The sequence below is a fragment of the Myxine glutinosa genome, chromosome 10 (genome assembly GCF_964187855.1).
Source record: "Myxine glutinosa chromosome 10, kmMyxGlut1.1, whole genome shotgun sequence".
NCBI lineage: Eukaryota > Metazoa > Chordata > Myxini > Myxiniformes > Myxinidae > Myxine > Myxine glutinosa.
Genome location: NC_136270.1, coordinates 32,754,578 through 32,776,605, shown reverse-complemented (window position 1 = coordinate 32,776,605; position 22,028 = coordinate 32,754,578). Strand labels below are relative to the sequence as shown.

Genomic DNA, 22,028 nt, shown 5'->3' with positions numbered 1-22,028 from the left:
GGCCACCACACGTTGTCTACGACCAGAGAGGAAGTCCGCAAGCCATGCATGGAGATTTCCATGGATACCATAGGAGGAGAGTTTGGTGAGCAGAGCTGGGTGCCAGACCGTATCGAAGGCACGTGATATGTCAAGGGAGACGGCTCTGATTTCCTGTTTGGCATTGAGGACCTCCATCCATTGTTGAGACAGCAGCAGCAGCATGTCCACAATAGAATGACCTGCTCTGAATCCAAATTGATTATCGGAGATCAAGCCATTGGAGAAGAGGAAGGATTTGATATCCGAAGCAATGATGGATTCCATGACTTTGCTGATAATTGGGAGCAGGGTGAGGGAGCAGGGTTAATTTCAATAAAAGCCTCCGTTAAATCATATCACACGCAAATCATCAAAATCTAAACAGTATCTTTAGAATTTCAATAAAAGCCTCATCACTGTTCATATCGGAAACCGATCAAGGAAACCGATCAAGTAAAGCACTTATCGCAATCTCAGGTTCTCGGGAGGATAAGGTGTTAAAACATGGCGGCTGCTTGTCTCACAAATCCGTGCTGCAGGTACACTGCAGGGCCGCAGGCATATAAACAGTACAGCTCACCTGGTACAGGTTAATTCATGGAGTTAATTCGTGGAAGTAAGAGCATTACACATGACACAGGTTGCCCAGTTTATCTACCTCTTTTAGTACAGTATATAAACAGTACAGCTCACCTGGTGCAGGTTAATTCATCTTACTTTTAATGATGTTTATATACGAATGATGTTCAATGATGTTTATATTGGTTTTGGGTCGTCCTTTTCGCATATCTCATGGGATTGTGAGTTGGAGAGACGGCCGTGATGGCGGGGAGGGGTTTGGAATTCTCTCAAGCAGGGATTCAACTCGTGTCCTTATAAAAGGTCTTTGTCCGAGGTCACCGAGTCCGATCGGTGCAGCCGTGCAGCGATCGGTGCAGCCGTTTGTGCGGCACCCGGGAAAACAACATCGTCACAATGAAAACATCGTCACAATGAACGTTATGCGAACGCGAATGTTATGCGGGAGTCCAAACCTGAGAATGCTGGAGACCAAAGCTGAAATTGGGAAAACGAAATAGCCTATTTTACTCCTGGGGATCCCAGGATTATCCACCCAAAATATCTTTGCGATCGGTTCAGCAGTTTTTACAGTACCTTTGAATCGACAGACAGACAGACAGACAGACAGACATTTGGTGAATTATAATATCATATAAAATTACTTTAATACACATATTATGTATCAAAATAAGTATTTGAATAAATAAACATAGAAAATCAAACAACAATAAAAAAATAACAAATTCTACCAACAAAATAACCTAAAATAGCAGAAAACTTAACAAGATCAACAAACAGATATTATGCATGTAATTGATTTTATGCACCCACATAACAGAATGAGCGTAAAACTTCGACTATAACGGCCCCCTGTGCATAACGCGCACCCCCATGTTGGACTTTTGTCACGGTGTAAAAATCTATAGACCTATATATAATACGCACCCCCATTTCAGCAATCAGATGAAAAAAAAAAATCGACGTAAAACATGTTATTACATCTGTCAAAAACGGCGAAGTCCATCTCAACCACGACTGTCGGCCACGATTTCATAATAGTTGAACAGAGCTGTCTCCCTTGACATATCACGTGCCTTCGATACGGTCTGGCACCCCGCTCTGCTCTCCAAACTCTCCTCCTATAGTATCCATGGAAATCTACACGCTTGGCTTGCGGACTTCCTCTCTAGTCGTAGTCAACGTGTGGCCCTGAATGGGTTTCTCTCATCTGCCCTTCCTGTTCAGGCTGGAGTTCCCCAAGGCAGTGTTCTGGGCCCTGTGCTTTTTCTGGTCTTCATCAATGATCTCTCTGACTCTCTTGAAAATCCTCTCTATCTCTTTGCTGATGACTCCACTCTCTGTCACTCCATTCCTCATCCCTCAGATCGGCAATCTGCAGCCTCCTCACTCTCCGCAGACCTGGACAAAATCACAGACTGGTCAAACAAGTGGAACATGTCTTTCAATCCTGACAAATCACACACTCTTACTATGTCTCTCCTCCGAAAAGACCGACTGGACAACCCTCCCATCCACTTTCTGAATAATCCTCTCGAAGAAGTTCTGTCACTCAAGCTTTTTAGTCTCACTATCTGCAATGATCTTTCCTGGGAAAACCACATTTCAAATCTGGCTTCCAAAGCCAGTCGCCAACTGGGCATCCTCCATCGTGCGAAGTCCTTACTTGGCATACCTGAGCTCCTCACCACATACAAGGCTTCCATCCGCAGCTCAATGGAATACTGTTCTCCCCTCTGGGCCGGTGCTCCTGTCTCACACCTAGCTCGGCTTCACGCTGTTGAAACCAAAGCTTTCAAACTCATTGGAATCTCCCGCGATGAAGCTAACTCCGAGGGCCTTTCACTTACTCACCGCAGGCAGGTTGGTGGTCTTTCTGTCTTCTACCGACTCCTCTCCGGCCTTGCTCCCCCAGCTCTCTCTGGGCTCTGTCCCCCAAATATTCCTGCAGGTCGCACAAGATCTGCCAGCAACCCTCTTATGGTTAAACTGCCGAAATCTCGGCTCTCTGCTCACCTTCACTCTTTCATTCCTCTTTTCTCCCGCCTCTGGAACAAACTCCCTCACTCTCTTCAATCCCACTCCTCCCTCCAGGTCTTTAAAACAGCTGTTCACCACCATCTCTTATCTTCCCCCATCCAAAACCTTGATCTTTTCTACCCCCGCTAATTTCACCCCAGATTCACCTTTTTGAAATACCAACTTCCTTCCTGGAAGTCCTTGCAGTGTCCTTGTGTTTTATACTTCTCCCACCCCTCCCCCCTTCCCATGCCTCCTCCCCCGAAGCCCTCCACAGATCTCCCGATGTCCCTGCTCTCAAATGTTGTTTGTGTGCTTCCCCTTCTCTCCCGATGTTGTCTACCGCTACCCTTTTTATATGTTTTGTGTGTCTGTTTTATTTTTTTGTGTGATAAATGTTAGCTCTTTCACGAGCCTCCATCCTGTATACAAAAAAGAAAAGAAAAAAAACACGCCTTGGTGGGAAGTAGGCCTCGCTGCGCCCTTGTTCTTTATGCCGTGCCTCGTCACGCTGCAGCCGAGCAGCGCTCGTCCACGCATCGTTCCCGCCTGGAAAACTGCACCTTTCCATCCACCCAATAAAGTCCTGGAACACGGCCGCTGCAATGAAGCCCAATGAAGAGAGAAATGTCAGCGCACAGCCATCTCCCACCCATGTCCGGAACCAAGCGGGCCAAAAGTCCATCAGCTCATTCATTTCTTGGCCAACCTCTCACGGCATCGGTGCTTCTCCTCCAATCCCCGCAGGCCAACACCACAGGCTCAGCTCTCCACCACTCAACACACAGTCCGCCTTTGTGATGCAGTCTACCTTTGTGACGCAGACCGCCTTTGTGACGCAGTCCGCCTTTGTGACACAGTCCGCCTTTGTGACGCAGTCCGCCTTTGTGACGCAGTCCGCCTTTGTGACGCAGTCCGCCTTTGTGACGCAGTCCGCCTGTCAATCAAAAGCCTGACCAATGGTGTCTCCTCGAGGTGTGTCTTTCCACCTGCCTGACCCTGTGGTGATGTAGCTGGTTGCTGTGTGACTGGCAGTGCTCAGAACTGGCTTCCAATTATTTTTTATTACTTAAAGCAGTTAATGGGCAATTCCTGCTCTACGTGTCTAATGTGGTGCCATAAGGGACAAAGGATGTAAATCACCGAAGGAAAGACATACAGGGAATTAACATAATCCCTGAGCTAGTTAACGTGCCCCATTCCTCGTAATGGGGACAAAGATACACCTTAATCCACCATCCGGGCTAAATAAATTCCCTACTTATTACGTGGTGGTTCTTCTTCTTCACAACAATTGGTGCACACCAATCTATACAAATCTACCTGGTCTAAAGTCATCACTGCCCACCCCCTACAAACGTGACCATATTTAACAATGAAATATTTTTTTCAAACACTTATGTTAAGAAAAAAAATTAACTTTTCTATTCCGTAACTCGTCCGCAATATTCAGATCCGCTTTTCCATCCTCAATCTTGATTCTTGAGTGCACATTTACTAGCACTTCTATATACGAGTGGTGACTCACACGCTGCAGATGAACACATTTTTAATATTAATAAAAGGCGCCCTGATCCCCTTTGTGAAAGCTGGATATATTCGGCATGTCGGACCCAAATCCTGTTGGAATGGAATGAGAAATTCCTCGCTAAAACCGCTGCTCCATAAGGCACGCATCGCGCTCTGATGTTCCGATGTCGAACTTGTATCGAAACCTTCACGGCACCTGTTCGCCGTTGTTTGGGTAAAACCTTTTTGCAAAGAAATTTTTATTTTTAAAAGCCAAAAACAATAACAGTTTTCAATAACAGCTTCAAATCAGGAGCTTGTGGATATAAAAACTACTCGGAGGGTTGCCCGGCATTGTCCTGTGATGTTCTAATCCCGTTGGCATTTTGAAGAAATCAATTTATTTTCGTTTTTCTCTTTTTTTTGTGGGGCCTAAAACACTTCCCTGCACCCACAAAGGAAAATTTATATTTAATATTATATTACACACAAAAACACACACACACACACACACACACACACACACACTAATCGGCAATAATTAATATTACCTTTCACATAGCTTCAAAGTCTTAGGCACTATAGAGCAATTTTTTTAAATCCCCCAAAAATAAGTTTTTTTTCAAAAAATGTTTTTTGCCTGAAACACTCCCAAGCAGTCACTGATGATCCTCTGAAAGTTTGACGAAGATCCGTTCAGCCATCTCTAAGAAATATAGGCAAAACATAGACAGACAAACGGCTCTCTTAGTCTTATAGTCGACGTACGCTGTACGCACGTATAAGTGCGCATAGTCGAACTACAAGCTTTCTTCCATGAAGAATGAAGAATGCAATCTCGATTGTAACATCCAAAACGCAATAGCTCTGAACTTCACAAATAAAGGTAATTCCGAGCTTTGCACGGATTCGATCTCAACAAGAAATCCCAGATGGACAGGATCTGCGCTGTGTAGGTCGCTCAGCTCCGCTTGTCTCATCTTCAACCATCCCTAGCTTTTGGGGAAGGTCTTGAGAACTTTTGAATCTTACTGCAGATGATCACAACATTCGGGATTGCTTTTGATTTGGTTTTTCCATTACCCTCACCATGACCCGTCCGTTAAACGGACTGTGTAGCACAGGTCAGATGTAGTGGCATCAGAAACAGTAGATAGAGTTCAACTTGAATTCGATACATACAGACTTGGCATTTAATATGGAATATTTTTTTTGTGGGGTTGAACTTACTTTTCAAGATGTCTTAGAACCAAAAGTTCATTGGAATTATGTTGAAATTATTCTAGATTTTGTTAATGTCACCTTTAAAAGAAACAAAAACCACATTTGACATTTCGAAACAAATAAATTGATCCTTGAAAGTGATGTAAACTGATATCGAACTCAATTCACGGACAGTACTGTGTTAAACTTCTGTACGTTTTCCAGAAGTATCTCTTTATTTTGCACATTAGCCAAAAATTTTTTTAACAAAAACAAAAGTTAAATTACGACTGGGATTACGGACAGTAAAATTACAGTTCAGTACTTCGTGTAACCCCCACGCGCATTCAGGAGAGCACGTACACGTTGAGGCATGCTGTTCACGAGATTTGCCACGGTTTGGACGGGAATCGCTTGCCATGCAGTGACAATAGCCTGCTGCAATTCACGCACAGAGGTCGGCTGCTGGTCCAAGTGGTCGATTTGACGCGTTAATTCTGCCCTCGAGTTCTCCATCGGATTCATATCCGGGGACATGGCAGGCCACTCCATATGCTCTACACCACGGTCAGCAAGAAAGTGTTGGATCATGCGAGCACGATGAGGCCGTGCATTGTCATCTTGGAAGACAAAGTTTCCTCGAAAGGCTGCACGAGCAAATGGAAGCAATGTTTCTTCCAGAATGGCCCTGTACTTGAACTGGTTCAGGTTTCCATTCAGAACAACCAGGTCAGTTTTGCCCCCTGCATGAAAAGCAGCCCAAACGGTCACCCCACCACCTCCAGCTTGGACTCTTGGCACTATACAATCTTTGTTGTAGGCTTCATGCACTTGTCTGCGCACTCGGACGCGGCCATCTTGACGATGGACCAGAAATCTAGACTCGTCACTGAAGATCACGTGATTCCAGTGTCCTGGCTGCCATTGACGGTGCTCTCTGGCCCACTGCAATCGGCGCTGGCGGTGTTGTCTGGTCAGGCGTGGCTTTCTCAGGGGACGCCTGGCACGATAGCCTGCTTGAACCAGTCGTTGGTTGACTAGCCTTCTGGATACAGGCACATTTGTCAGTTGCTGCCACTCATCCCGAAGCCAATTAGCTGACTTGGTACGGCCATTGCGGACTAACCGGTGCAGCTGGCGATCATCCCTCCTTGTGGTTCTGCGGGGACGTCCTGACCTCGGTATTGGAGTAGGGACACCCCTCTGAGCATTTCGTTTAAGGATCTTTGACACCTGACCTTGAGTGATGCCATACTGGCGAGCAATAGCACGCTGTTTCATGCCGTAATTTCGTAAAGCCACCACTCCATGACAAACAGCATTGTCGAGTTGACGGACCATCTCCAGAGGAAGCGGCAATAACTTTTGGAGACGTGCAGCAGTTGTTTTCCACTAATACAGAACGCAACAACCCTTGTATACCCGACTGTCAAGCCAATCATCAAATGCACCTGTCCGTACATTTTGCCACGCCACCTGTGATATAATCCTGTTGTTGACTTCTTGCTGCGACAGACAATCAGTGACATGGTTCTTTTAACAAATAAATCACCAAAGTGTAAAAGAAACTCACCAGATTGATATACTGAGTTAAGAAAGTAAACCCAAGTCAAGAAAAAAAAAAATTCCATATTAAATGCCAAGTCTGTACATACCTAGAGGCTGAAGAAGTATTGGAGATAGAGGAGATATTGGCAGGACTGGTAGGTAGTTTGAGTATGGATGGATGATTATGTACATCTGGGCTGATTGTGATGTCCGTGAGAGGTTGTCATGAATGGACAGTGTGGTCGGTGTTGTACATATTCTCCAACCTAAAACAGCCTTTGCTCAATTCTCAAAAATGAACAAAAGACAAAAAATAATTTTTCCCTAATTTTTATTTTTAACACCCTCACTGTGATATCCCTGATCGTGCCACACCTTTCGCCTCCCCACTACTCTCCCCATTTACCCCCAATGAAATGACATAATTTTGACGGATTTATTACCCTGCGCTCACGAAGAGAAAGTCAGGGTTAGGCATTCGGTTGCGTGGATGGGATTCAATGGGATTCAAGTCTGGGCATTGGCTGGGCACTCAAGGACTTTCATGTTCTTGTTCTGAAACCATTCCAGTGTTGCTTTTGCTGTATGCTTGGGGTCATTGTCCTGTTGGAACGTAAATCTTCTCCACAGTCGAAGGTCTTTTGCACGTCTGAACTAGGTCTTCCTCAAGGATTTAGCTGTATTTGGCTCCAACGTACGTACGTGTCTGCATTTTTAAAATTAATTTTCTCGGCAACCGTTGGTCCGATTGACACGAAATTTTACCATAGGAGTGCCTCCGCATGTAGAATTTTTTATTCATAATTATGACGTCATAGCTCACGTGGTATGGACGCGATCTTGGAAAAAAACGTTACACTTCTATACCTCCCAAACCACTCAATAGAAAAAAAAATTGAAACAAGGCTCATTGTGAAGTACTCCCCATGGGGAATAAGATATGTTAACGATGATGTCATTGGTGCCTTCATTATGACGTCATAATTCGACAAGTACAACACGATCTGATCAGTATGAAAAAAATAATTCCTCTGCAACTGTTAGTTTGATGGACACGAAATTTGGAAAACAGGTGCGACTCCTCGTTTATAATTTTCTAATGAGAATTATGACGTCATATGTGACATAGTTCAGGCGCCATCTTTGAAAAAATCGATAAATGTTGCACCTCTATCTCGAAAACCGCTCCATGGAAAAATTGAAACGTATCTCATTGAAAAGAACTCCATATGGGGAATAGGTGTTGTTAACGATGACGTCATTGGTGCCTTAATTTTGACGTCATAATTCGACAGGGACAACGCTTAGTCTGATCAGTTGGAAATATATTGAGCGTGATCTACGCAACAATTATATTAGAGAATATAAATTTATGATGTAATCCCTCACATGGTCTGGCAGCCATATTGGATGAAAGAAAAACACCGTTCAAAAACAGAAGAGGGGGCTCGCACCAAGTTGCTGTGCAGGGTAAGTATTCTATGAATACCATCTAGTTTAATCTGGTGTTGGTGTAGAACGGCCATGATAGGCCGAATGGCCTCTTCCTGAGTCGATTCTCCTTGTGATTCCTTGTGTGGTGCCACCATGAGTTACATAGAGATCCAAGGTTCGAGTTGTGAATCAAGGGGACGAAACAGTGCTTCATACGATCCGGCTCAACAAGCATTTTCCAGTCGCCATATCATTCATTCCAGCCGCCATATCATGGTGAAAATTTCACGCCCATCAGACCAACAGTTGCTGAGAAAAAAAAAATTCACAATGACCGGATAAGTGTTGTACTTGTCGAACTATGACGTCATAACGAAGGCACCGATGACGTCATCATTAACATATCTTATTCCCCAAGGGGAGTACTTGACAATGAGCCATGTTTCTATTTTTCCATGGAGCAGTTTCGGAGATATTGAGGTGCAACTTTTTTCGATTTTTTCCAAGATGGCGTCTGTACCACGTGACCTATGACGTTATAATTTTCATTAAAAAAATTCTACAGGAGGAGCTGCACATATATTCTGAAAATTTCGTATCCATCGGTCTAACAGTTGCAGAGGAATTTTTGTTTTATTCATACTGGAGCTGTCCCCCAAATATTCCTACAGGTCGCACAAGATCTGCCAGCAACCCTCTTGTGGTTAAACTGCCAAAATCTCGGCTCTCTGCTCACCTTCACTCTTTCATGCCACTTTTCTCCCGCCTCTGGAACAAACTCCCTCAATCTCTTCAATCCCACTCCTCCCTCCAGGTCTTTAAAACAGCTGTTCACCACCATCTCTTATCTTCCCCCATCCAAAACCTTGATCTTTTCTGCACTCGCTAATTCACCCCAGATCCACTTTTTTGAAATTCCAACTTCTTTCATGGAAGTCCTTGCAGTGTCCATATGTTTTATACCTCTCCCACATGCCCCCAAGCCCTCTCCCTCTCACAGATCTGCCGATGTCCCTGCTCTCAAATGTTGTGTTTGTGTCCTTCCCCCTCTCTCCCCATCTTGTCTACCGCTCCCCTTATTAAATGTTTTATGTGTCGGTTTGACTTTTTGTGTGATTAATGTTAGCTCTTTCACGAGCCTCGACCTTGTATCCAAAAAAAAAAAATACTGCTCAGACCAAGCGTTGTACTTGTCGAATTATGACGTCATAATTAAGGCACCGATGACATCACCATCAACATATCTTATTCCCCATGGGGAGTACTTGACAATGAGCCATGTTTCAATTTTTTTCCATTAAGCGGTTTGGGAGATATAGAGGTGTAACGTTTTTCCAAGGTGGCGTCCGTACCACGTGACCTATGACGTCATAATTATCAATAAAAAGATTCTACAGGCGGAGGCGCTTCTATGGTAAAATTTCTTGTCAATCGGACCAACGGTTGCCGAGAAAATGATTTTTTTTAAATGCAGACACGGCACACATACGGCACACATACGCAACCGAATGCCTAATCCCGCTTTTCGCTTCGCTAGCGCAGGGTAACAACTCGGGTTCTTCCATTTGTATCATAATGTAGGCTATACTTACGCATGCACATCTGCATTCGATTCCAGCCGCCATACCATCAATATCAACAATCGGGTCTTCAGGACCAGGTTTGCAGGTATGACCCAGAGCCTATTTATAATGCATTTATCAAGGTGACTCACCAGGTGGAAGTGATGATCGGCACTATAATTCGTGCAGGAATGAATTGCGAGGGAAGAATCGGTTATATGAAAGATAATTGAAATTTAGAGAGGAAGGAATGGCAGTGAGTGTGCATTCTCACTACCATAACTCTCATGTGCTCTCACTGTCATTCCATATAACTACTACAGTATTACAGCATTCCTCCTCCCATTTACTATCAATTGCAATGTACTCCCACTCTTTCCTTCTCCAATGTCAGCCATTCCTTGCCTTTTTCAACACCGTACTCTCTCTGCACTGCCATTCCTTTCATTCTCACTACCACGAGGGTATGCAATAATGAAATTAGCAATAACAGTGAGAGGAAGGCAGTGAGCATGAGAGAATGTCAAGAGGAATGCAGAAAGTACTACTGAAATGGCAAGGAATGGTAAATGGAAATAACAGTGATGGGGAATGGCAGTGAGACTGCAGGGAATGGAATTGTGAGAATGCAGAAAGTGGTGCTGATTGTGTGCAAGGAATGGCAAATGCGAATGGGAAAGCAGTGATGGGGAATGGTACTGATGGTGAATAACAGTTATGGGGAATAGCAGTGATGGGGAATGGCACTCATGGGGAATGGCAGTGAGACTGCAGGGATTGGAATTGTGAGAATGCAGAAAGTGATACTGAAGATGCAAGGAATGGCAAATGCGAGTGTGAATTAACAATGATGGGGAATGGCACTCATGGGGAATGGCAGTGAGACTGCAGGGAATGGAATTGTGAGAATGCAGAAAGTTGTACTGAGGGTGCAAGGAATAGCAAATGCGAGTGTGAATAACAGTGATGGGGAATAATAGTGATGACTGCAGGGAATGGAATTGTGAGAATGCAGAAAGTGGTACTGAGAGTGCAAGGAATGGCAAATGCGAGTGTGAATAACAGTGATGGTGAATAACAGTGATTGGGAATGGCAATAATAGCGAATGTCAGTGCGACTGCAGGGAATGGAATGGTGAGAGTGCAGAAAGTGGTACTGAGGGTGCAAGGAATGGCAAATGCGAGTGGGAATAACAATGATTGGGAAGGACACTGATGGGGAATGTCAGTGAGACTGCAGGGAATGGAATGGTGAGAATGCAGAAAGTGGTACTGAGTATGCAAGGAATGGCAAATGCAAATGGAATAGCAGTGATGGGGAATAACAGTGATTGGAAATGGCAGTGATGGGGAATGGTACTGATGGGCAATGGCAGCGAGACTGCAGGGAATGGAATTTGGAGAATGCAGAAAGTGGCACTAAGGGTGCAAGGAATGGCAAATGTGTGTGTGAATAACAGTGATGGGGAATAACCATGATGGGGAATGGCACTGATGGGGAATGTCAGTGAGACTGCAGGGAATGGAATGGTGAGAATGCAGAAAGTGGTACTGAGGGTTCAAGGAATGGCAAATGCAAACAGGAATAGCAGTGATGGGAAATAGCAGTGATTGGAAATGGCAGTGATGGGGAATGGTACTGATGGGGAATAACAGTGATGGGGAATGGCAGTCAGACTGCAGGGAATGGAATTGTGAGAATGCAGAAAGTTGTACTGAGGGTGCAAGGAATAGCAAATGCGAGTGTGAATAACAATGATGGGGAATAACAGTGATGGGGAATAACAGTGATGGGGAATGGCAGTGAGACTGCAGGGAATGCAGAAAGTGGTACTGAGGGTGCAAGGAATTGCAAATGCGAGTGTAAATAATAGTGTTGGGGAATAACCGTGATGGGGAATAACAGTGATGGAGAATAACAGTGATGGGGAATGGCAGTGAGACTGGAGGGAATGGAATTTGGAGAATGCAGAAAGTGGTACTGAGGGTGCAAGGAATGGCAAATGCGAGTGTGAATAACAGTAATGGGGAATAACAGTGATGACTGCAGGGAATGGAATTTGGAGAATGCAGAAAGTGGTACTGAGAGTGCAATGAATGGCAAATGCGAGTGTGAATAACAGTGATGGGGAATAACAGTTATTGGGAATGGCAATAATAGCGAATGTCAGTGTGACTGCAGGGAATGGAATGGTGAGAATGCAGAAAGTGGTACTGAGGGTGCAAGGAATGGCAAATGCGAGTGGGAATAACAATGATTGGGAATGACACTGATGGGGAATGTCAGTGAGACTGCAGGGAATGGAATGGTGAGAATGCAGAAAGTGGTAGTGAGGGTGCAGGGAATGGCAAATGCGAGTGTGAATAACAGTGATGGGGAATAACAGTTATTGGGAATGGCAATAATAGCGAATGTCAGTGTGACTGCAGGGAATGGAATGGTGAGAGTGCAGAAAGTGGTAATGAGGGTGCAAGGAATGGCAAATGCGAGTGGGAATAACAATGATTGGGAAGGACACTGATGGGGAATGTCAGTGAGACTGCAGGGAATGGAATGGTGAGAATGCAGAAAGTGGTACTGAGGGTGCAAGGTATGGCAAATGCAAATGGGAATAGCACTGATGGGGAATAACAGTGATTGGAAATGGCAGTGATGGGGAATAGTACTGATGGGCAATGACAGTGATGGGGAATGGCAGTGAGACTGCAGGGAATGGAATTTGGAGAATGCAGAAAGTGGTACGAAGGGTGCAAGGAATGGCAAATGTGAGTGTGAATAACAGTGATGGGGAATAACCATGATGTGGAATGGCACTTATGGGGAATGTCAGTGAGACTGCAGGGAACGGAATTGTGAGAATGCAGAAAGTGGTGCTGATCGGGGAGGGGGGGGGGTGCAAGGAATGGCAAATGCGAGTGGGCACAGCAGTGAGAAGTCAGAGAACGGTTGTGGGAGCACAGAAAGGGATATGTTGAAAGTGCAAGGAATGACATAAATCTGGGTCATAGTAATATATCAGTGAGAATGAATGAGGATGCAAGGAATGGCAGGTTTGTCCAGAGTATAAATGGTGCAGAAACGTTTTTCCAATGTAAAATCTGTAAAAAGCTGCAGGAAGTCGATATTTTGTGCCAAAAACACGCGCAGATAACTTTCCGTACAAACTTATGAACAACTTTCCTTAATACAGAATAGGGAGCCCGAGACCATCGATAGCTCTGTGGATCACACGTGGGAGTGTGCGCTGAGCACCGGGTTCTTTCACCCTTAGGAGTTTCAATGATTCCAGTAGATGTGTGTGTGGCGACTACAAGCGACGACGGAGTGTGTGGGCATCACCGGCATGCGCCGGGAAAGGAGGAGTGGACGCGAAGGGTGGGACAGGCGTGGAGATCGGCTCACCTCTCGCTCCCAAAGGCAGGAGCCATGTAGGGTCTGCGGGATGTCTCTCGTGGGAGCCTGGCTGGAGGAGCCCTATCCTAATATATATATATATAGCGACGTGTGAGCAGCGACGTGAAGGCAGCATGATCGTGCCGACGGACGGTGAGGCACCGTGCTCAATGCAGCAGTGGAAGCCGCGCCACGGGGCATGACAGCCATCGCCTTACTCGGTCTCGGAGTGTTATGCGTGGTGGTGGCGGCGACACCTCGCGGAGGACGTCACCTCGCGGGCGGGTCCGTCAAGAACCACAGCTTCGTAGTCGAGCGCAATCCGGGCCGTGAAGCGCGCGGCAGTTACCCTCACCTGGAGGGGGACATCAGGCGCAGGATGCTTTTCTCAGCGACGCGCTTCTTCCTTCGGATCAGCAAGAGTGGAAAAGTCGGAGGAATTAAGAGGAAGAAGCGTCGCTTTAGTGAGTATCTCTCAGCACCAAATGGAAGTCTTACAGTGATGACTGAGTTTGTCGAGCAGATAAATGGGGACATAGGTTAGGGTTAGGGTTAGGAGTTAGTTATGGTGTTTTAAGGTTTGAAAAGCAAACGTTTGGAGAGAGCCAGAGGACCTGCTGTGTATGGATGAGCAGTTTTACTGTTTGTTGTGCTTTGGTTGGTCGACCGCTTACATGAGACCCCATCCTTGGTGGAAGATTTGCCAATGATGCTGTCGGACAGTTTTGTTAATTTTTGCACCATCGCCTAATTGTCACTAGAATAATACTCCATCTTCAACTGAAGGAATAAATCATTTCAGCATGAGTTCATATCTAGAGTAGTTTCTCGTCCGTAAGGTAAATCCCAGCTATAAAGACAACGTTTGCCCAACAACTATCGGGGATTCCTTCTCACAGTGGTTGTACCCCACCCCCTACCCCCCAAAGTAAGTCGGGGGCCAAATCTTCCCCATTCTTCCCTGCTGTCCGGATTTGTCAGGGCAGTGCAGTCACGGTCAGAGTGCCGACCGGTCCCCATGGACCAGCCCTTTCCCTCTTGTCTCTGTCTTTTTTCTTCTTTTCTCTCTCTCTCTCTCTCTCTCTCTCTCTCTCTCTCTCTCTCTCTCTCTCTCTCTCTCTCTCTCTCTCTGTCTGTCTCTCTGTCGTGGTCCTGACTTTGTGAGGTGTAGCCCCGTACACCATCTTGGATGTGGGGGATCTCTCGGTTGCTCCTGGGAGATCGATCTGCTGTCTCCATGCTTTGGGTTAGTTCAAGAGCACTGTCCGGGGCTATACAACAACAACAACAACAACAACGCTTGTCCAAAGCTTCATGATCTCGTAGTTGCCCTCACCAGTCCCAAACAGGGGAGCTCCAACGTGTGGGTTTAGCAAATCGGACACGAAATACAGGTGCAAACCATTAATCCCAACACATTCCTACTAGAAGGGCAGCGCTTGCGTAAGCAGCATGCGGCCGTTTATGTGTCGGAGAAGTCCTGCTCGTCTTCCACATCCCTTTGGTTGTCTTACTAATTTCCACCTAACCACAATAGGGAGCCGCTACGTACATGACGCTTGACCACCTTGGTTCCTGAACAGGGAAGGTGATCGTTTGAGCCTTAACAACAGGGCGTTCACAAAGTGACCATCAGGCTTAAATGATGTGCTACTTAATTTTAATGTCTCCACATAATGAGGGTTAATGTCGCCACCTAATGAGGAGCTTGCAAAACGTGTGCTGATTGAAAGCGGAGCCCGGCGGAGCTTGATCACATCGCTGCAACTAGAGAGTTCATAGAACACCTTACCCCATGCAGTCTTGCGAAAAAATGACATGGGACTTTATTGGAAAGAGTTTCATGGAAGATGAAGAATCTCAACATTACCACCCTCAGATCGTGCGGAAAATTTGATTGCTCGAGACGTAGCATAAAAGTTTGGCCATGTACTGTTAAATTGAAAGTTTTTTTAAGTGCAAACAAGGTGATTTGAGTTCTAGTATAGTGTTCAAATATATAATTCAATTGTAATAAAATAAAGGTATTAAAGGGTGTTGAAGAAACAACAACATTTTTTTTGAAGTTTACTGCTGTTGATGCACCGTCTTTTACACCACCTTATTTAACAAGTTAAATTCGTTTTTGTGCCTTTTGTTTGTGTCCTTTATGGTGTTCCTAAAAACAGTTAAGTATCCTGTTTGGAATGATTTTCAATGTTGTTTCACTGCCAGACAGACAGACAGATAGACAGACAGAAGCAATTGCTATACTGTACCTTGAAGACAGACAGACAGAAGCAATTGCTCTACCATGAGTGAGCATGCACGCTTTTGTACAATTTGATTCTGTACAATTTGCCAAATGCAGTCCGAATCATGTTCTGCAGTGTTCAAAATAGAAAATCCAATTGAAGTTAAGTCGTTCCTCGATGAGCGACGTATTGGTGACATGTCAAACTCACTTTGACGGATGTCCGTCCATGCAATGGAGGATAAATGCGATGTCGTGGCATTGTCTAAGTGTTTCCGATTATAAAGCTGCTGTTCTGGTGTTGCACAGGGGTGATCTTAAATCATTCTGCGTTGTCCGTGAACATTTATACACCCATGATTCCTTTTCAACAGTATTAGTCTTCTCTTTTCTTCAAATGGTACTTTAAATGAAGTGGTGTTATAGAACTTTATAGATACAAGAAAAGCCTCCAAGCTACAATCAAATAGCTATTTTATTACCTCCGCCACTGAAGGTGAATGGAGGTTATGTTTTTACCGCTGTCTGTCTGTCCGCTGACAAGATATCTCAAAAAGTTGTGGATGGTTCGGACGAAATTTTGCGGAGAGGTCGTGTTTGCGACAAGAACGAAATGATTAGATTTTGGTGAACATCTGGATTCGGATCCGGCTCGTAGAATTTTTAAAGTGATTCTTCACCATTGGGAGACAGCACCAAAAACGATACATAGCAGGATATCTCAAAAAAGTTGTGGACTGATTTGGGCAAAACTTGGTGGAGAGGTTGGGTGTGTGACAAGATCGAATCGATTCGATTTTGGTGAAGATCTGAAGATTGATTCGGATATGGGAATTATTTAATTTTTAAGTGATTCTTCACCATTGGGAGATTGGGCCAAAAACGATACATAGCAGGATATCTCAAAAACGTTGTGGACTGATTTGGACAAACTTGGTGGAGAGGTTGGGTGTGTGACAAGATCGAATCGATTCGATTTTGGTGAAGATCTGAAGATGGATTCGGATATGAGAATTGTTTAATTTTTAAGTGATTCTTCACCATTGGGAGATACGGCCAAAAACGATACATAGCAGGATATCTCAAAAAGGTTGTGGACTGATTTGGGCAAAACTTGGTGGAGAGGTTGGGTGTGTGACAAGATCGAATCGATTTGATTTTGGTGAAGATCTGAAGATGGATTCGGATATGAGAATTGTTTAATTTTTAAGTGATTCTTCACCATTGGGAGATACGGCCAAAAACGATACATAGCAGGATATCTCAAAAAGGTTGTGGACTGATTTGGACAAACTTGGTGGAGAGGTTGGGTGTGTGACAAGATCGAATCGATTCGATTTTGGTGAAGATCTGAAGATTGATTCGGATATGGGAATTATTTAATTTTTAAGTGATTCTTCACCATTGGGAGATTGGGCCAAAAACGATACATAGCAGGATATCTCAAAAACGTTGTGGACTGATTTGGACAAACTTGGTGGAGAGGTTGGGTGTGTGACAAGATCGAATCGATTTGATTTTGGTGAAGATCTGAATATGGATTCGGATATGAGAGTTATTTGATTTTTAAGTGATTCTTCACCATTGGGGAGATACGGCCAAAAACGATACATAGCAGGATATCTCAAAAAAGTTGTGGACGGATTTGGACAAAACTTGGTGGAGAGGTTGTGTGTGTGATAAGATCGAATCGATTCGATTTTGGTGAAGATCTGAATATGGATTCGGATATGAGAATTGTTTAATTTTTAAGTGATTCTTCACCATTGGGAGATTGGGCCAAAAACGATACCTAGCAGGATGTCTCAAAAAAGTTGTGGACTGATTTGGACAAAACTTGGTGGAGAGGTTGTGTGTGTGACAAGGACGAATCGATTCGATTTTGGTGAGGATCTGAATATGGATTCGGATATGAGAATTCTTTAATTTTTAAGTGATTCTTCACCATTGAGAGAGAGGGCCAAAATGATACATAGCAGGATATCTCAAAGTTATGGACGAGTTGTGGCTAAACTTGGTGGACGAGTTGGTTAGGTGACAAGAACAAGGTGATTAGATTTTGGTTCAGGTACGAATCCATATCTGGCCTATCAGTGGGATACAAAACAAATTGTTCAGCCTGGCGGAGGTTTGCGCTCCACCGAGTGCCGTTCTAGTTACTCCCGCCAGGGAGTAATGCATTCGATCGTGTGTGTGTGTGTGTGTGTGTGTGTGTGTGTGTGTGTGTGTGTGTGTGTGTGTGTGTGTGTGTGTGTGTGTTTGCGTGCGTATGTGTGTGTGTGCGTATGTGTGTTTGTGAACAAGATATCTAGAAAAGTTCTGAACGGATTTGGATGAAAGTTGGTGGGATGATTGCCCTTGGGATAAGGAAGAATTGATTAGTTTTTGGTGAAGCTCAGTATATTATTCCGGATCCAGGAATTTTTTGAAGGATTTTTTTACCATTGGAAGATAGGGCTCGTTTTTTTAACATTATCTTCTATATATTCTATATTTAACATTGTGATATGAAAATAGTTTTCATATTTGTTGTAAATGTAGTTTAAACTCGTGGTTATGCGTTAGAGCGGTGTATTTTTTTTAGCAGCGTCGTCTTCAATATTCATTTTCTTTTATAATAAAGACATATTCTGTCATTTTAAAACCACCAAAGTGTGTATTAGGTTTCCCCGTTTCATAAAAGGTATCATTTGATACGTAAAAAATGCATCATTTGACTGCACTGCAACTGTATTGTTTTTCTTTTTACCTCAGAAGAGATATCAACATTTACCTCAGCGAATGTCAATCGCGGTGTCAGTGTTTGATGAACTTATAAAGACTTAGGTGACTTATAAGTGTGACCAGCATGTGCACGGGATTCTTCCCAGAAGAATGAGTGGTCGCATTAGCTTGTACGACTTAAAATGAGCGAGTTTTGTTTTGACGTTTGGGCCAGTTTTACATGTTGTATCCCTAAGGAATGAAACGAACGTTTTTCTGGCTTACAATTTTATTGGAAGTCACACATGCCTCAAAATACACTCACTTATATAGAATTGAACGCTGAATCCGAAACTGTAAGTGAAATTGCCTTGTTTTAAAAAAATATTATCTTCTATATATATATCTGTGCAGTGTCTGTCTTGTGTTGTCTTGTCTTGTGTTGTCACTGAACTACTCCCTCAAACTTTTGTGAAATCGTAGCCTACTATTCCAACTTGACCCACGGCGGGAGTATGCGCTCTACTGAGTGATGTTCTAGTTTGTTCTGTATTGGCTGGATAAATCATTGGAATAGCACGATGGTGCAATAGCTTTTGAGCTGCGTCTGTAACCTTGGCTTGAACCTCGAACCAGCTATAAACTGTGCCCCAAGCCTACTCTCGGCCGGGAGCCAACAATGTCAGACTGACACCGACTAACTCTCATGTGCCAAAATGTCAGCCAGAGTCAGTCCGGTGTCATTGACTATACCTGGGCCTGGTGTTTCGCAAGCAAGACGATACATCAATATGCGAGCAGTCCCTCTGATGGATTTTAAGCTGGGTTTCTTGCATGCTGGTAGTAGCTCTTGGACATGCAAGATGTCAGTGTCTTCCACAAAGAATAGGTGAGTTATCGCCGGCACCCTGAATGAACAAATGACAAACTCCTCCCCATAATCGGCTTCAGTCGAACGAACGTCAGGCTTGGCCAAACGGTTCGTGAAAGATTTGGACCAAAATGGTTCCCCCTTTAACTCCACATTAAAGTGGAAATAATTGGGGCCGTTAAGGAAGTTGTTGTATGGACCAATCACAATGGTTTTCATCCATAATTCCTGCACATGCGATCAGTGGGAAGTCCTCTGTTAGATCTACAGTTCCATTTGATCGTCTATATATTGTCCGGATAATTCATTTAGGATACCTGTGATTCAAAATGAAGCCTTTCTTTTCACTATCCCATCAGAAAACTTGTAAGACACATTGAATCGTAAAACAGATTTAGACTTAAAATTTTTTGAAACAATCAATCATTGTTTTTTATGTAAAACTTATTCCAAGCATTCGTCTTGGAACACAGCAAACTTCCAATGCTGTGAGCGGAATGAGCGTGCTTTCAATCGTACGGGCAGAACTTTGATCCTCAAATTTGATGGATTTGCTTGGAAATGAGGGAGAGCGAGGGTGTGAACCCAGCTCGGCTGGGACTTTTTGGCATAAAGAGAATTTCTTTGAGGTCTTATAGGGCGGCAGCATTGAGCTAAAGCACACGGGGAGGCTGAACCGTCCCCAGGGATGTACTTATCGCCAAGCACGGCTTCTGTTGGTCTAATGCCGCTTGTTTAAGCCGCATGACCCACTCGTCTGTTTAGGTTGCTGCTTCTGGATGTGGAGGGCCAGAGTGCTGCCTGACTACTGCTCCTGGTTAGAATCAAACCGGCATTATTAGGCATGCGCCAACCAGCAACTTTGATGGAAAACGAAATGTGATCTTTGGTCCATTACATTTGTGCTTATCGAACAGATATCTAGAATCATGGAAGGGCTGAATGACAGAGGTGAGAACAAGACTTCAATTCTATAGAGCACAGAGAATTGGCAGCTGAGAGACGGCAAGGGGCGGACGTACAGGCATAAGTAGGGAAAGTCTCTGACTGATGTCTCCGAAGTAGTAAGCTGTATAATCTGGATTAGAGTCCTGCTATGATAAGCTATTGTAACAATGAATGAGGTGTGATTTTGAAGGGATTTTCGGCCTGCGAACCTATTTCCTGACATTGTGGGCCTGCCCAAAGAAATTGGGCCTTTGTGCACCAGTATATACCACCTTTAGAGGCCATTTCCCCCCGCAGAGCAGGGGTTGGCCTTTTTTGGGCACCGTGGTCCCCTTTTTGAAGCAATGTTTTATGGCCGGATGCCCTTCCTGCTGCCAACCCTGTTAGTCGAGGTTGAGGCTCATGAAAGAACTAACATTAATCACCCAAAAAGTCAAACCGACACATAAAACATATAATAAGGGGAGCGGTAAACAAGATGGGGAGAGAGGGGGAAGCACACAAACACAACATTTGAGAGCAGGGACATCGAGAGATCTGTGGGAGGGAGAGGGCTTGGGGGAGGTGGGAGAGGTATAAAACACATGGACACTGCAAGGACTTCCATGAAAGAAGTCGGAATTTCAAAAATGTGGATCTGGGGTGAATTTGCGGGGGGTATAAAAGATCAAGGTTTTCGATGGGGGAAGATAAGAGATGGTGGTGAACAGCTGTTTTAAAGACCTGGAGGGAGGAGTGGGATTGAAGAGAGTGAGGGAGTTTGTTCCAGAGGCGGGAGTAAAGAGGAATGAAAGCATGAAGGTGAGCAGAGAGTCTTGATTTTGGCAATTTCACCAGCAGAGGGTTGCTGGCAGATCTTGTGCTACCTGTAGTAATATTTGGGGGACAGAGCACAGAGAGAGCTGGTGGAGCAAGGCCGGAGAGGAGTCGGTAGAAGACAGAAAGACCACCAACCTGCCTGCGGTGAGTGAGTGAAAGGCCCTCAGAGATAGCTTCATCGCGGGAGATTCCAATGATTCTGAAAGCTTTGGTTTCAACAGCGTGAAGCCGAGCTAGGTGTGAGGCAGGAGCACCAGCCCAGAGTGGAGAACAGTATTCCATTGAGCTGCGGATGGAAGCCTTGTATGTGATGAGGAGCTCAGGTGTGCCATGGATCGACTTCACACGACGGAGGATGCCCAGTCGGCGACTGGCTTTGGAGGCCAGCTTGGAAATGTGGTTTTCCCAGGAAAGATCATGGCAGTTAGTGAGACCCAAAAGCTTGAGCAACAGAACTTCTTGGAGAGGATTATTCAGAAAGTGGATGGGAGGGTTGTCTCGTCGGTCTTTTCGGAGAGACATAGTAAGAGTGTGAGATTTGTCAGGATTGAATGACATGTTCCACTTGTTTGACCAGTCTGTGATTTTGTCCAGGTCTGCAGAGAGTGAGGAAGCTGCAGACTGCCGATCTGAAGGCTGAGGAATGGAGCGGCAGAGAGTGGAGTCATCAGCAAAGAGATAGAGAGGATTTTCCAGAGAGTCGGAGAGATCATTGATGAAGACCAGAAAAAGCACAGGGCCCAGAACACTGCCTTGGGGAACTCCAGCCTGAACAGGAAGGGGAGATGAGAGAAATCCATTCAGGGCCACATGTTGACTACGACCAGAGAGGAAGTCCGCAAGCCATGCGTGGAGATTTCCATGGATACCATAGGAGGAGAGTTTGGTGAGCAGAGCTGGGTGCCTTTGCGACGCACATGGAATTACCAGTGAACTGGTACTCAATTTGCCAACCTCGGAAGGATGACGGGTTGAGTCAACCCCCCTCGCGTTAATTCAGCGATCTACCGGGATTCAAACCCAGCATCCTCGGATCCCAAGCCGGCACCCGAACCGCTAAGCCAACACCAGGCGACTTTTGTGTACCAATACCCTGACCAAATTCTAAATTCCTACCTTGTTTGAGAGATGCTTCATCTGGGAAGTGGTGGTTTGAACCCCGGGCAAGTCATCCCAAAGACTTAA

At 44.7% G+C, this 22,028-nt stretch overlaps 1 protein-coding gene across 1 annotated transcript in view; it reads left to right on the top strand.

The window, feature by feature from the left end:
* The first annotated feature begins 13,229 nt into the window (after positions 1 to 13,229).
* Positions 13,230 to 22,028, top strand: part of LOC137434435 (fibroblast growth factor 22-like) — a 172,693-nt gene continuing 163,894 nt past the window's right edge. Inside the window, exon 1 of the mRNA XM_068127416.2 lies at positions 13,230 to 13,733. Within this exon, the coding sequence (XP_067983517.1) occupies positions 13,469 to 13,733 (265 nt within the window). The 5' untranslated portion in view covers positions 13,230 to 13,468. The remainder of the gene's footprint in view (positions 13,734 to 22,028) is intronic.